Genomic DNA, 17,176 nt, shown 5'->3' with positions numbered 1-17,176 from the left:
CCTCTGGTAGGTCATTCCAGATATGGACTATCCTCTGAATGAAAAGGCTGTCCCTGAGCTCCCTCTTAAGTCTCTCCCCTCTCACCTTACGCCTATGCCCTCTAGTGTTAGAATCCTCTACCCTTGGATTCTCTCTAGTACACCTCATTAATAGACAATAGGTGCAGGAGTAGGCCATTCGGCCCTTCGAGCCAGCACCACCATTCAATGTGATCATGGCTGATCATTCTCAATCAGTACTCTGTTCCTGCCTTCTCCCCATACCCCCTGACTCCGCTATCCTTAAGAGCTCTATCTAGCTCTCTTGAATGCATTCAGAGAATTGGCCTCCACTGCTTTCTGAGGCAGAGAATTCCACAGATTTACAACTCTCTGATTGAAAAGGTTTTTCCTCATCTCTGTTCTAAATGGCCTACCCCTTATTCTTAAACTGTGGCCCCTGGTTCTGGACTCCCCTAACATTGGGACATGTTTCCTGCCTCTAACATGTCCAACCCCTTAATAATCTTATATGTTTCGATAAGATCCCCTCTCATCCTTCTAAATTCCAGTGTATACAAGCCTAGTCGCTCCAGTCTTTCAACATATGACAGTCCCATATGACATATTAAGATCATTCCTCAACCTGATATGCTCCAAAGGAAAAAAGTCCCACTCTATCCAATCTCTCCCTTAAACTCAAGCACAAGTAATGTTCTGATGAATCTCTTTTGCACCATTTGCAACAGAATGACATCCATCCTATAGCTGGGTGATCAAGATTCAAGATTCAATTTATTGGCATATGTACCAATTAAGGTACAGCGAAATTTGAGTTACCAAGGTGGAAAGTGTAGGATATGGAATTGATGTTAAAATACCTCCTCCATGCTGGATGACTCTAAGACTATTAGTAAGGATATCAAAGGTTATGGGGAGAAGGCAGGAGAATGAGGTGGAGAGTGAAAGATAGATCAGCCATGATTGAATGGCGGAGTAGACTCAATGGGCCGAATGGCCTAACTTCACACCTATGACCTAATGAACACTCCTGCAGCAACCCCAAGCAAAATTACTAACACGCTTGCAAAATAACCAAAGAACCATTTCAAAATTGCATCCGAGACCATTTACCGAATCCCCACTGTGTCCCATTGAATTGACTTCACTCAAGGCCAACCTTCAGCACCTGTTCCGAATGAAGGCTACTTTCTGCCTTGAAACTCAGGCAGCCAATTAATAACCTTTATTGCTATTCAACATGTGTAAGAAATGGGGCAGCCATTCAGAAAGGGCAGGTGTAAATAATGAGGCCCAAAAGAAAACAATTAAGAGCACATTTTCCTGCAAGGTACAAGCTGTAAAATGTCCCAGCAATGCTCCAAATGTTTCACATTCACATTCCACTGGTGCAATGGCTGCTCATATTATTTTTAATATTCACGTTCTGGATTATCTCAACTGGCCAAATGTCAAAATCACATCAGAGGTCCCTTTTGTGTAGAAAGGAACTGCAGATGCTGTTTTACACCAAAGATAGACACAAAATGATCACTTTAACGTCAAGTTAAAGTTTGCTTTCCCCCTCGTTCCATGCCTCTCCATCCTAGTTTTCTGACCACTTTGACTGTCATCTAGATTTAATATTATCTTTGTTTCCATCGTTGTCACCTTCCCCAGCAAACTGATGAATTCTGCATTTTTCTTGGAACTTCGTCACCTTTGATCTCTCATTTTCACACCTTACCCTTCCATATCTGTCTCCCTGTCCCGAGTCTGAAGAAGGGTCTCGACCGGAAATATCACCCAATCCTTCTCCCCAGAGATGCTGCTTTTCCAGCATTTGTGTCTATACAAACATAGAAACATGGAAAACAGGTGCACAAGTAGGCCATTTGGCCCTTCAAGCCAGCAGCACCATTCATTGTGATCATGGTTGATCATCCACAATCAGCAACCTATGCCTGCCTTCTCCCCATAATCCCTTGATTCTGCTAGCCCCCTTAGAGCTCTATCTAACTCTCTTTTAAATTCATCGAGTGAATTGGCCTCCACTGTCTTCTGCGGAAGAGAATTCCACAAATTCACAACTCTGGGTGAAAAAGATTTTTCTCATCTCAGTTTTAAATGGCCTCCCCTTGATTCTTAGTCTGTGGCTCCTGGTTCTGGACTCCCCCAACATCGGGAACATTTTTCCTGCATCTAGCTTGTCCAATCCTTTTATAATTTTATACATGTTTCTAGAAGATTCCCTCTCATCCTTCTAAATTCCAGTGAATACAAGCCCAGTTTTTCCAATCTTTCCTCATATTTCCTCTATCTTTTAGAGGTCCTATTCTCTGACTTTACTTAAATATTAATTCCTCCCATCTCTCTTCCCCCTTACACCTATATCCTGGCTTGAGATTTCATGCCTCTTATTGATTGCCTTTTCTCACATCCTTGTCTTCTCATCTCTGGCCTTTGTCCAACCATCTGCCAATCAACCCCCCTCTCACTTATGTCCACCATTCACCTGCCTGGCCTCCTGCCCCCACCTCTCTTCCAGCTTTCTCCTCCCCTACCACAATCAGTCTGAAGGGTCCAACTTGACCCGTCACCTATCCTAAAGATGCTGCCCGACTCACTTAGTCACTTTAGCACTTTGCGTCTTTTTTGGCAAACCAGCGTCTGCAGTTCCTTACGTCTTCAAAAATGTATTTAACACCTGAACTGGAGGTTTCACAAAATAATGTTAGTTCAGAATGCAGGGTGGCATGGTGGCACAGCAGCAGAGTTGCTGCCTTACAGTGCCAGACCTGGGTTCAATCCTGACTACGGGCACTGCCTGTTTGGAGTTTGTACATTCTCCTGATGACCTGTGTAGGTTTTCTCCGAGTGCTCAGGTTTCCTCCCACACTTGAAAGATGTACAGGTTTGTAGGCCAATTGTAAATTGTTCCTCATGTGTGTAGGATAGTGTTAGTGTGCAGGCTAGTGTTGCTGGTCTGCACGGACTTTGTGGGCCAAAGGGCCGGTTTCCACATCGTATCTCCAAATTAAACTAAACGGCTTTTTGATTAATCATACACAATGCCAAACCAGAACTAAGTTTGGACAAAAGCAGTGGGTTTTATTAAAGTTGCAATATACATGTTATTTTAAAATCTATCTAATGGCAAGGTCAATCACAATTAAGACAAAAGTGTGTAGAAAACAATATTATTACAGGAGGCAAAAATCCATTCTGAGACAGAGCAGGAATGCAGTGTTATCTGGAAACTATCAATGTGATTAGTTCCTTTCAGAAAGCAGTGCTGATCATTTGAAACAAGGCAGCGCACGTTAGCTTTTAGTTTGACATACAATCTACTAATAATATGACATGGTAAACATCCAAACACCTACCAAGAATAGCTGGTAATCTTTTCAAAGCAGTATTAACTCTTTTTATCCATCTACCGTTAATCTGAAAGATCTCGAAGTGCATTCAGAAAAGATTTCCTTACATTTTGGTTTCAAATGTAATGAGAATTTTTCTGTTTAAGTTACTGTGCTCTTAAAGGCCAACAGGAAGACACTTATTTGGTTAAAATTTGGTTAAAGAAAAGAAAGTAGCAACTTTAAGAAGTTTCTGTGATATAAATGTGTTTTGGTTTCAAAATGAAAAAATATATAAACTTGACCGAATTTCTCACTCGGTAGCCTTTGTGAAAAAAGATGCAGACAATTTGAAGCTTCCCAGATTGTGACCTAAGTGCGATTATTAATCTGCTGTTGAGTTTTGCTGGTGGAAACTATATTAGATTTGGGATGCTGAAAATCAGGTGTTCCAGTTTAAGAAAGGCTACAGATACTAAATGCTGGAGTAACTCATTGGGGCAGGCTGCTGAGTGATGCTGCCTGTCCTGCTGAGTTACTCCTGCAGTTTAGTGTAAACCAGCATCTGCAGTTCCTTCCTACATATTAAGAAAGATTCAGCAGGCTTTGCAAGTTATTGCCAGACACTGAATTTCACCTCTCCAGTGCTAACTGAAAGACACTTCAGCTGAGATCCCTTCCAGAATAGAATAGCCTCTTTAAGTGCTTGGCCCGTGATTAAAAACGGGCAAAGGATAAGGAAATACGTGATTGTAATAGAGGTCTTAGAACATAAGAAATCACAAATCCACAGGCAATAAAACATAAATCAATTGCAAGTTAATTTAATGACCATTGTTTAAAAATACCTGGTAAACATTTGACAAAGTTATCAGCGTCAATTCTGGGCAAATGATCATTCTGATTCTGCCCATTCTCTCAGTAATAACCCAGATTTAAATTATGGCACAAATGAGTCAGAATCCAGATCTTAGAACAAGAACACAAAAAAGAGAGACTTTTTATTTTAAATACAAGGAGATCCACAAGACACGTGCTTACACCCTGGAGTTGGGATACACAGCTACGACCTCGTATCCTTCAGGGGGCTGAACTCTTGCTTTTGCATGGGTCTCACAATATAGCTGCTCTTCGATGAAGAAGTATCCTTTCTGCTTCAGATTTAATCCACAGTCAGAACACATGAAGCATGTGGGATGATATAGCTTCTCCCGTGCCCTAATAACAGCGCCACTGGAAAGACAAAAAATAAAAGGTTAAGAGGGATAGAAAAACAACGATTCAATGGAAGACTAATTCTGTCAGTATGGGAATGGAAAGGGGAGCTAAAATAGTTGGCAACTGCCAATGGTAGACCTTGGCTGACCGAGCACGTGTTCGACGTCATAACCTTGATGATAACCTTGTTGCCTTACTAAGCCAGAAACCCGGCTTCAATCCTGACTGTGGGTGCTGTCTGTACAGAGTTTGTATGTTTTCCCCGTGACTGTGTGGGTTTTCTCCGTGTGCTCTGGCTTTTCCCCACACTCCAAAGACATACAGGTTTGTAGGTTAATTGGCTTCAGTAAAATAAAATATAAATTGTCCTTCGTGTGTGGGATAGTGTTAGTGAAACGAGGTTATTGCTGGTTGCCATGGACTCTTTGGGCCGAAGGGCTTACTTCCGCACTGTATCTAAAAAAAAAGCCGAAAAAAGGTGAGCTTCAGTTTACAATTTACAGAAGCCAATTAACTTACAAACCAGCAAATGGTTGGGATGTAGGAGGAATTGGAGCACACAGTGGTAGCCCACACGGTCAGAGAGAGAACGTGCAAACTCCACACGGACAGCACCCGATGTCAGGATCGAATCCGGGCTGGAGGAGAGGAGGGGCAGAATGAAGCCTGGCGAGTGATAGGTGGATACTGGTGAGGTGAGGTTGATAGGTTGGACAAAGGCCAGAAATGAAAACGTCATATTTTGGTTTGACTGAGATTGCATACTTACACGATGCCAGTCTCACATCTGGTACACTGTGGTAATCTCTGCAGTGTGGGAGGCGTGTTGCTGAATTTTGTGACCGGGGATTTGATACTCTTGATGGCAGTTGGTCTTTCACTTCCGTCACCTACAAGATATTTTACAAATTGAAAATGCTCCTTTTCTGTCACTGCTGGTATTTTTCACACACAGAACAAAGATTGATTTTCATATTCATTTTAGTTTTCAGATACAGCAAGGAAACCAGCCCTTCGCCCCACTGACCATCGATCACCCATTCACACTAGTCCCTTGTTATCCCACTTTCGCATCCACTCCCTACACACTAGGGGGTTATTAACAGAGGGCCAATTAACCTACAAACCCCGCGGGTATTTGGGATGTGGGAGGAAACCAGAGCATCTGGAGGAAACCCACACTGTCACAGGGAGAACACGCAAACTTCACCCAGACAGCACCCGTAGTGAGGATCAAACTTGGGTCTCTGGCACAGTGAAGCAGCAGCTCTACCCGCTGGGCCACCCATACTTGTCAATGTAAATACTTTGCCTATTCCAATTATTTACCCGCTGAGTAGAGGTATACGAATTAAGTGTTGGCCTTGGCATCATATTCAGCATGGATATTATGGGCCGAAAGGCCTGTTCCTGTGCTGTACCATTCTGTGCAGTTTTGCTCTCCAAATTTGAGGAAGGATATTCTTGCTATTGAGGGCGTGCAGCGTAGGTTTACTAGGTTAATTCCCAGAATGGCGGGACTGTCATATGTTGAAAGACTGGAGCGACTAGGCTTGTATACACTGGAATTTAGAAGGATGAGAGGAGATCTTATCGAAACGTATAAAATTATTAAGGGGTTGGACACGTTAGAGGCAGGAAACATGTTCCCAATGTTGGGGGAGTCCAGAACAAGGGGCCACAGTTTAAGAATAAGGGGTAGGCCATTTAGAACTGAGATGAGGAAAAACTTTTTCAGTCAGAGACTTGTGAATCTGTGGAACACTCTGCCTCAGAAGGCAGTGGAGGCCAATTCTCTGAAAGCATTCAAGAGAGAGCTAGATAGAGCTCTTAAGGATAGCGGAGTCAGGGGGTATGGGGAGAAGGCAGGAACAGGGTACTGATTGAGAATGATCAGCCATGATCACATTGAATGGCGGTGCTGGCTCGAAGGGCCGAATGGCCTCCTCCTGCACCTATCGTCTATTGTCTAATGCAAGTGGACAGACACTCAGACTCTTTGGCTTTGCATCACCCATTACCTGTCTGTTCAGCCTCCAGCATTCCCTGCAACATTTTGAAAGATCCCGACTGTTTGGGTTCTGAAGGTGGTTCCTCCCCATCCCGAAGCATCTTATACACATCTGATTCAGTGTCAACCTCATTCCATAATTTTGGTGATAACTTTGGTGGTTCAATGCTATATAAAAGAAAGTGATGCAAATTAAACATTGATACAAAAATATAAAATGTTCTTTGCTAATTGACTGCAATTAAGCAAAAAAGTAATCATTCTGAAAATACTGGCCATTAATATACTGAAAGATGCAAGTGTACTCACATGATTTTATTATGGCATGCATCCACCTATTTATATGCAATGTACTAGGGTGTGTTGGTGGCATGAGCCACAGGGTGTTGCATGTGTCTAGTGCCCTTTGTGATAAAGGGAGCCGAGTGCGTAAGCCTCCCACTGCCAGCACATGACCTCTGCATCATCAACACTCTCGCAGTGCCTCCTTGTGGCAACACATGGTAACTGGGGCCACCTTCAGTCCCAGGCTAAACTGCGTGGAGATCTCAGAGGAACTCTGGCCCCCAGAGATGCGACGTGCAGGCCCACCGGCGTGTGGACACGTCCTGACGTCCATCATCCAGGTCCCAACGATGGGTTAAATAGCACCCTGCTGCCTTGTGGGTAAGGCTCAGGAGAGCCAAAGGCACTGGAGCTGGAGCCCCTAGAGACGGTCGGCTGATCCCTCGTGCGTCCGCCTTCCGGCCACTCCTGCAACCGAGTGGGCCCCAGACGTGGCAGCCACACTGTTCCTCTGGAATCAGCCCATCAGGTCGAGAGGGGAATGCAGATGCTGCGCAAGTCTGTATTCCCATTTACCTGCCCAGGCTCAGCAGCCAAATCAAATGGAGAGGACACTTCATCCTTGCTGGGCACAGTGAGATGTAACCACAGATGAAAAATCCCCCTCTCCAAGCAGGACAACGCCAAGCCACACCATCATCTCCCGCAGATGGACGGATGCCAGTACTAGGATGTACAATTGCTACATTACTAGCAGAGAAAGCCTCAGACTATAGATATGCAGCAAGAACAATATTATACACAACGTGCTGGAGTAACTCAGTGGGTCAGGCAGCATCTCTGCAGAAAGGGTCAAGACCCTTCTTCAGACTCGACCCGAAACATCAACTATTTCTTTTCTCCAGAGACACTGTCTGACCCGTTAAGTTTAATTTAGTTTATTAATGCAGAAACAAAGAACTGCAGATGCTGGTTTGTACTAAAGATAGACTCAAAGTGCTGGCGTAACTCAGCGGGTCAGGCGGCATCCCTGGAGGAAAAGGAATAGGTGACGTTCTGAAGAAGGCTCCCGATCCGAAATGTCACCCATCCTTTTCCTCCAGAGATACTGCCTGACCCGCTGAGTTACTCTTGCACTTTGTGTCTGACAATAGATTGTAAACCAGCACCTGCAGTTCCTTGTTATCATATCACTATATTGACAATGTTGCACATCTAAAAACACATTTGAAGACATCAGCATGTCCACGGTCATCCGTGAATTTTCAGAAATCACTCCAATAATGCAAGTGACAATAATAAACGCAAACATAATCCTAGATTTCGAAGCATACTGTCGTGAAATTTCTAGTACAAGGTCCACCACCGACTTTCCGGCACCCTTGGTTCCAGAGTCTTGCCGTATTATCTGCTTTGCCGGACCAGAAGTCACAGAGAAACCGGCTCGCAAAGTCGGCCGCAGATGTCGGCTATGGCAACGGCCGGGCCAGATTCCAGAGCCGCGGCGGGCAGATTTGACCCACCAATCGCCGCAGAAGTCCCCATGAGGTCGAGATCTACCGCCTCAACCGGCCTAGGCACCACGTTTTTGGGGGGACTTCCGGGAGGGGATTTCATGTACTCTCTCGTAATTTTGTCTGGATAAAAGGGAGCGCCAGACCACCAGTTGCCGGAAGAAAACGTGGGTGGAACAAAACGTAGGTTCATGAACAAAATAATCAAGGGTTTGCTTCGCAACAACTGACCTTTGACTTTTTACGCTCACTAAACACGTTTCCAGGCCTTGATAGGTCCACTGGAATAAACTGTGCGTTAGAATGATCTGGAATAAATGTCTTGGTATTTTTACTTTCCCCATGTTGTAGGAAGGGAGGGATTATTTTACTCCCTCCATAAAAACAAACAAGCATCTGTTTGCCATTAATTATCAGGACAAAAAAGACAATGGATACATTGTCCTCTCTGCTCTGGAATCAGAGGGCCCTACAAAGAAAGACTCACTCTCACAAGTCAGACATCATTAATCCAAGACAAGTTAACTGAGGATGGATTGCATGCTGATGTGTTACAATAAAAGTCACTTCTGATTATGTGAAGCAGGACCCTTGGCAGCTTTGCTTTTTACACCAAGGCAACAGGACATAAGAGAATTATTTCAATGTATACACACGTTGTCTCTCAGTTACATCCGGTTTCCTCTCCTGCTGCTTTGGAACTCCATTGGTGTCAGCCATTCTCCCAAATCTAAAATTTCCCATATTTTGGTAACCTCTAACAAACTGCAACCCCCTCACCCATCGGGCAAGAGGGATAGAAGTATGAAAGGGTGAAACCTCCAGATTCAGGGACAGTTTCTTCCCAGCTGTTATCAGGCAACTGAACCATCCTACCACAACTGGAGAGCAGTCCTGAACTACTATTTACCTCATTGGAGACCCTCGGACTATCTTTGATTGGACTTTACTGGCTTTATCTTGCACTAAACGTTGTTCATGTTATTCCCTTTATCATGTATTTGTACACTGAGGATGGCTCAATTGTAATCATGTATTGTCTTTATATTGTCATGACTGTATATTTTTTCTTTGCTTAGCTTCTTGTACAAAAAGAGGGCAGGCAATAAATCATTACGATATACTTACTGTGGAGAGGCAACGTGAAGGCCACTTAACTGCTCCGGTAAAGAGTTGTCAGTGTTGTCATTGGCGTACAGTGCAGCAGGTGTGTTGTACTGTGTGTTAGCAAGCTGTCTGCCCTCATTGACATTTGTACCCATTGTGAATGGCATCGGCTTCCCGCTATTTGGACTCCCAGTTGCTCTGCATTCCTGTTGAGCGAATGAAAAAAAATAAGGCTTTGCATGGAATATATATATATATATATATATATATATATATAGTTATACACACACACACACACAGGGAATATGGAATATGGAATCTCAAAATGTCAGTACAGGAATAAGTCAACCTTTCCCCAAACATTAACAGAATAAAGTGCAATTTTTTGATGATTTTTACATGTGTTGGCTACAATTCCTCGCCCCAGCGGAGATGACTACATGTTAAAACATTGCTTTCCTCTTAATACCTTCAAGAACTTAGAAAAATAACAGCACAGCATTGACACAAGTGAAAGCACTAAAAAATGTTTATCAATCCTCCTGAAAGGAGTAGAATTAGGTCATTCGGCCCATCAAGTCTACTCTGCCATTCAATCATGGTTGATCTATCTCTCCCTCCTAACCCCACTCTCCTGCCTTCTCCCCATAACCGCTGACGCCATGGACTCTTAAAAGAGAGCGGGCAGCAATGAGAAACGCAGCAGTGGAGTTGCTGCTTTACAGCGCAAGAGACCCAGGTTCCATCCCGACTACGGGTGCTGTCTGTACGGAGTTTGTACATTATCCCCATTATCCCCATGGATTATCTCAGAGATCTTCGGTTTCCTCCCACACTCCAAAGACATACAAGTTTGTAGGTTAAATCGGCTTGGTACAAGTATAAATGGTCCCTAGTGTGTGTAGGATAGTGTTAATGTGCGTGGATCGGTGGTCATTGCAGACTCGGTGGGCCGAAGGGCCTGTTTCCGCGCAGTATCTCCAAAACGAAAAAAAAATAAAAGTAGAACAGAACAGATTGCATGCAATATTAGGACTGATTCCACTAGGGACTAATGTAAGAAAATAACTGCAGATGCTGGTACAAATCGAAGGTATTTATTTCACAAAATGCGGGAGTAACTCAGCAGGTCAGGCAGCATTTCAGGAGAGAAGGAATGGGTGACGTTATCGGGTTGAGACCCCTCCTCAGACTGATGTCAGGGGGGCGGGACAAAGGAAGGATATAGGTGGAGACAGGAAGATAGAGGGAGATCTGGGAAGGAGGAGGGGAAGAGAGGGTGTGTCAAAATGTGGTCGTAGAGCAGGAGGTGCTGGAGAAATAACAGAGGGGGAGCAGCGAGAGAGCGTGTCAAAATGTGGTCGTAGAGCACTAGGGGCTTCCACTAGGGGCTTCCACTAGGGGCTAATGGAATCAAGGAATATGGGGAGAAGGCAGGCATGGGTTACTGATTGTGGATGATCAGCCATGATCACAATGAATGGCAGTGCTGACTCAAAGGGCCAAATGGCTTCCTCCTGCACCTATTTTCTATGTTTCTATGTAATTTGTTCTTATTTTAGAGATATAAAATAAGAATTTTGTATTCTTATTATACAAAATAAGAATATTTTGTGGAAACAGGCCCTTTGGCCCACTGAATCCCCCCCGACCAGCAATCCCCGTACACTAGGACCATTCTACATGCTAGGGGCAATTTACAATTTACAGAAGCCAATTATTCTACAAACTTTACATCTTTTGAGAGCGGGAGGAAACTGGAGTACCCAGAGAAAACTCACGCAGTCAATAAATAGACAAGAATAGTGCAAAGATAGTGACCCAAGTCTATATAGTTTGGAGCCTATTTGGAGGTTGTATCATTCAATAGCCTGATGGTTGTAGGGAAGAAGCCATTCCTGAACCTGGACTTTACAGTTTTCAGGTTCCTGTACCTTCTTCCCGATGCAGAGGTGAAATGAGAGTGTGGCCAGGGTGGTGTGGGTCTCTGATGATGGTGGTTGCCTTTACGAGGCATTTTACAGAACACTTGTGTTAGCATATGGTCGTAAAGCAGCGGCTCGTTTGGGAAGTATAAACACATTTGTTTAAATTACTCAACTGGCATCCAAGTTAATACATTAAACACAAACAGATGAGATCAGATTTTTTTAAAAAGTCAGTGTCATTACTCAGCGATCCCTCTAATGTGAAGAAACAGCTTGGCACTGTTTCCAACTGTACCCAACACTTTTGTTATTATCCAGTTATAGAGCAAATCATATCAGCAGGGAGGGAGTCTGAGACTAGTCTATTAACATGCATAAAAATTAATCCGTTGAATTTTAGGAACATGCTGGGGGGGGTGGGGGTAGAGAATTCTGTAATGTTTATATCTGTAAGTGGAATACCTAGTTTAGAGATACAGCATGGAAACAGGCCCTTCAGCCCAGCAAGTTCATGCTGACCATCCATCACCTGTTCACACTACTTCTTTGTTGTCCCACTTTCTCATCCACTCCCTAAACACTCAGAGCAATTTTACAGAGGGGCAATTGATCTCCAAACCCGCATGTCTTTGGGATGTGGGAAGAAACAGGAGCACCTGGAGAAAACCCAAGCGATTACAGGGAGAATGTACAAACTTCACGCAGACAGCACCCGAGGTCAGATTGAACCCGGCTCTCTGGCATTGTAAGGCAGCAACTCTACCAGCTGTACATAAAATTACTATTTCATTTTTATATCCAGGTATATAAAACTATGAAAGCATAAATAAGGTAGTCAGTCAGAACCTTTATTCCCCCCAGAATGGAAATATCAAAAACTTGGAGCGCAAGAGGATGAGGGATAGGTATAGAAGATCCTGAGGGGAATAGACTGGGTAAATTCACAGCCTTTTAACCAGACTAGAGGACTTAGGTTTAAGGTAAGAGGGGAAAGATTTAATAGGAACCAGAGGGGCAACTTGTTCACACAGAGGGCAGTGGGTGCATGGAGCGAGCTGCCAGAGAAGCTAGTTGAGGCAGGTACTATATCCACATTTAAAAGACATTTGGACATACATGTGGATAGGAAAGACTGAGAGACAAACATGTGCAGGTGGGACCAGTGTAGATGGGGCATCTTGGTCAGCATGGGCAAATGGGCTGAAGGGTCTGTTTCTGTGCGGTATGACTGACTAGATGGCACAGCTATAAAGTGAGAGGGACAAAGTTTAAAAGGAGATGTGCACAGAGTGGTGGGCACCTGGCAAGCACTGCCACAGGTGGCAGATGCAAAAATAGTATTTGAGACTTTTAAGTTGGCATATAGATATGCAGGAAATGGAGGAATATGGATCATGTGCTGGCTGATGCGTATTTTAACCTGGCATAATGTTCGGCACAGACATTATGGGCTGAAGGGCCTGTTCCTGTGCTGTAGAGTTCTGTAGAAACAAGGAACTGCAGATTCTGGGTTATTACCAAAGATGGACACAAAGTGCTGGAGTAACTCAGTGGGTCAGGCAGCATCTCTGGTGTAAAAGGCTAGGCGACATTGCAGGTCGGGACCTTTCATCAGACTGAGGAAGGGTCCTGCCCCGAAACGCCATCCAGCCTTTTCTCCAGAGATGCTGCCTGACCCGTTGAGTTACTCCAGTACTTTGTGTCTATCTTCTGTACTGTTCTGTTATCCTGCGGCAATAACCCTTAATTGTAGGGAAATCAACTAGTCCTCAGGGTTGTATACAAATTAATCTTTACCTTCGCTCTAAGGATTGTATACAAATTAATCTTTACCAGTGCTTTTTCTTTGCAATAAGTGCTTGTTCCTTGACACGACATAGTGGCACCCCTAACATGACACATATGTTTATTAATTGTGCAAAGCCAATGGATAACTTAAATGAAAGAATTAGAACATTTATTTACATAGATGTAGAGTTTAGTTATTATATTAGAAGTTAAAGTGTCCCCAACATTGGTCACATTGATGGGAAAAAAATTGTTGATAAATGTAGCTTGATTTTTAATTGATATAATGGGTATTTAATTGATATTTAATTCACAGGGGTGGCACAGCACCAGAGACCCAGGTTTGATCCTGACTACGGGTGCTGTCTGTACGTAGTTTGCACGTTCTCTCTGTGACCGCGCAAGTTTTCCCCACATGCTCTGGTTTCCTCCCACACTCCAAAGGCGTACAGGTTGGTAGGTTAATTGGCTTTGGTAAAAATTGTAAATTGTCCCTGGTATTTAGATTTATTTTAGATTTAGAGATACAGCGCGGAAACAGGCCCTTCGGCCCACCGAGTCTGCGCTGACCAGCGATCCCCGAACATTAACACTATCCTACACCCACTAGGGACAATTTTTACACCCACTAGGGACATTTACCCAGTCAATTAACCTACAAACCTGTACGTCTTGAATATGGGAGGAAACTGAAGATCTCGGAGAAAACCCACGCAGGTCACGGGGAGAACGTACAAACTCCGTACAGATGGCGCCCGTAGTCAGTATCGAACCCGAGTCTCCGGCGCTGCATTCGCTGTAAAGCAGCAACTCTACCGCTGCGCCACCGTGCCGCCCTAGTGTATGGGGTGTTTGACGCGGTCTCGGTGGACTGACGGGCCTGTTTCCATGCTGTATCTCTAAAGTCTAAAAGGTCAAAGTCTCCGCATACTGGCACCTTTGGCTAGAAAAAAAAAAAGCGTATTGGACTTTATAAAAAAATTCTGAGTTTTAACATTCTCACCACAAATGCAATTAAGACCAGTTAACTTGATGTAGAACAGAGATCAATACTGGGCCAAACCACAAAATGCTGGCAGAACTCAGCGGATCAGGTAGCTTCTCCAAAGGGAATGATTAGGTAACGTTTTGGATAGAGACCCTTCATCCCGACCCAAAGTTTCGCCTAACCATTTCCGACACAGATGCTACCTGGGACTTTATTCCTTGGAGCGCAGGTGGATGTGGGGTGATTTAAAATCATGAGAAGAATAGATTGGGTAAATTCAACAGAATCTTTTGCCCAGAGTTGGGGAAATTGAGGACCAGAGGACAAAGGTTTAAGGTGAGGTGGGGGGGGGGGGGGGGGGGGGGGGGGGGGAGGGTAGTTGAGGTTGGTACTATCAATGTTTAAGAAACATTAAATAGTTAGAGTAGGTTTAGAGAGATATGGGCAGAATGCAGGCAGGTGGGACATGTTGGTCAGAGTGGACAAGTTGGGCCAAAGGGCTTGTTTTAATGCAGTGCGGCTCTATGACCTGACCTGTTGAGTTCCTCCAGTACTTTGAGTTGTACTCAGGATTCCAGCATCTGCAGTTCCTTGGATCTCAATACTGGCCAAAGTCTGACCAACAAGGAGCTTTCAGGGAGGGTAGAATGATTGTAGGTTTACACATTTTTGTAATAAGTTAAAAATACCAGTGCAGGATTGCTTAAAGAATAAGAAATATACTTTGATGTCATTCCAGTTTCTTTCTCACAGGAGTGATATGGTGAATAGGTATTGATGTACTTTAAGCATCAGTCTGAACAGAATAAACTTCAGTAAATGAGATAACATACTCTGATTTTATCTATTTCAGAAACATCGTTTAAAGCAGATTCCAAAAATAAAATTCCACAAGTACGGGCAGCGCAGCAATAGAGTAAGAGATATAAGAAAATAACTGCAGATGCTGGTACAAATCGATTTATTCACAAAATGCTGGAGTAGTCAGTCTGACTACTTCAGTCTGAAGAAGGGTCTCGACCCGAAATGTCACCCATTCCTTCTCTCCCGAGATGCAGCCTGACCTGCTGAGTTACTCCAGCATTTTGTGAATGCAGCAATAGAGTTGCTGCCTTGCAGCGCCAGAGACCCAGGTTCAATCCCGACTATGGGTGCTGTCTGTACGGAATTTGTACGTTCCCCCCGCGACCGCGTTTTCTCCGGGTGCTCCAGTTTTCTCTCACGCTCCAAAGACGTGCAGGTTTGTAGGTTAATTGGTTTCGGTAAAATTGTAATTTGTTCCAGTGTGTGTAGGGTAATGTTAGTGTATGGGGATCGCTGGTTGGTATGGACTCGGTAAGCTGAAGGGTCTATTTCCACACTGTATCTGTACCTCTAAACTAAACTAAGTAATCCAATCATAACTCAATAAACCAAGAGTTAAAAACATTTCTGCAAGGAAGTACTGGGAAGCCAACACAGGGAATGCTTCAATCCTTCCTTCGAATTACATAATCTTTGGCAAAATTTGCCAATAACATCCGTCAATTCAGTCACGGTAAAAATACTTCCACTTCAAAAAAGAGTGGCATTGATTCAATGTATTCATATTTTTCCACGAGTGATGCATTAGCGTCAAACAGCAGATATTAAGTCACATTTGATTAATGAAAGGATTTTTAAAGTTTATTTAGTTTGGTGATGTAGTGTGGAAACAGGTCCTTCGACCCACCGAGACCACGCCCACCGGTGATACCCATATATTCGCCCTATCCTACATGCACTAGGGACAATTTACAGAAGCCTCTTAACCTACAAACCCGCACGTCTTTGGAGTGTGGACATAAAATGGAGCACCCGAGGAAAACCCATACAGTCACTGGGAGAACGTACAAACTCTGTACAGACATCACCCCAAGTCAGGATCAAACTTGACACTGTCTGTTCCGCTGAGTTACTCCAGCTTTTCGTGTCTATCCACTAGTCACTGGCAACCAACCAGAAAAAGCCCCCGTTATTTCCACTCTTTGCCTTCTGCCATTCAGCCAACCTGCTATCCATGCCAGTATCTGCCCTTTGATACCACGGGGTCTCATCTTCCTAAGCAGCCGAATGTGTGGCACCCTATCAAAGACTTTCTGAAAATAGAACAATTCCATTCTTACTTGCAGTAGCACAACAGGTACCCAAACATAGTACTCTATAAAACCCTTAAGAAAATATTTTTGGAGTGTGGCAGGAAACCTGAAAACCCATGCAGGTTACAGAGAGAACATTAAAAACTCCGTACAGACAGCAACCGTAGTCAGGATCGAACCCAGGTCTCTGGTACTGAAAGGCAGCAACTCTACTGCTGTGCCACCGTGCCATCTTCAAAAACAATATTGCAGCAAAGTGTTGCCCATTGGGGTGGGCAGGGAGGGGGGCAGGAAAACACTAAATCATCCAAGGTTTCACCAATTTCACCATGCCAGGCTCCTTGTTAAACAAATGTTAATTAAGTTGTAAAGCATGACCTTTCCATCCAATTTCAACATAACATGATAAACGGCCTGCTAATAAAGCAGGCTATAAACTGTGACCTTTCAATCCCATCTCCGCACATAATTACATAATGCATGCCATGCATATTGATTTCTCATACGTACTCGAGACTGGAGGTTATTCACTAAACAAGCCTACAATGGCTCTCGGCTCATCACTCCAATTGCCCCCTCATCACCTGGCTACTATTATCTCTCATTTCCACCCCCCCCCCTTCCCTCAGTTGCACTGGCTCATCTACTTGGGAGCAATTTAATAATAGCATCGGAAAGACGTATATGGGGCATCTTGGACAGCATGGGCAAGTTGGGCCAAAGGGCCTGCTGCCATGCTCTTCGACTTGATTGATGCACACCTTAGTAGCAAAACAAAATGGGGTAGTGGGGATGAGGTGGAATGATGTAATGAAACTTCCTTTCCATATCTTACACAAAACAAGACTACTCCCCAATGTCATGCTGCCAAGACTTGAACGT

At 43.9% G+C, this 17,176-nt stretch overlaps 1 protein-coding gene across 1 annotated transcript in view; it reads right to left on the bottom strand.

The window, feature by feature from the left end:
* Positions 1-252: 252 nt before the first annotated feature.
* pdlim4 (PDZ and LIM domain 4) overlaps positions 253-17,176 on the bottom strand; it is a 61,404-nt gene continuing 44,480 nt past the window's right edge. Inside the window, exons 4-7 of the mRNA XM_078411343.1 lie at positions 9,495-9,679; positions 6,578-6,735; positions 5,326-5,446; positions 253-4,571 (exon numbers count right to left, since the gene is read on the bottom strand). Of these exons, the coding sequence (XP_078267469.1) occupies positions 4,376-4,571; positions 5,326-5,446; positions 6,578-6,735; positions 9,495-9,679 (660 nt within the window). The 3' untranslated portion in view covers positions 253-4,375. The remainder of the gene's footprint in view (positions 4,572-5,325; positions 5,447-6,577; positions 6,736-9,494; positions 9,680-17,176) is intronic.

This window comes from Rhinoraja longicauda, chromosome 14 (genome assembly GCF_053455715.1).
Source record: "Rhinoraja longicauda isolate Sanriku21f chromosome 14, sRhiLon1.1, whole genome shotgun sequence".
Lineage (NCBI taxonomy): Eukaryota > Metazoa > Chordata > Chondrichthyes > Rajiformes > Arhynchobatidae > Rhinoraja > Rhinoraja longicauda.
This window is presented reverse-complemented; position numbering and strand designations above follow the sequence as displayed.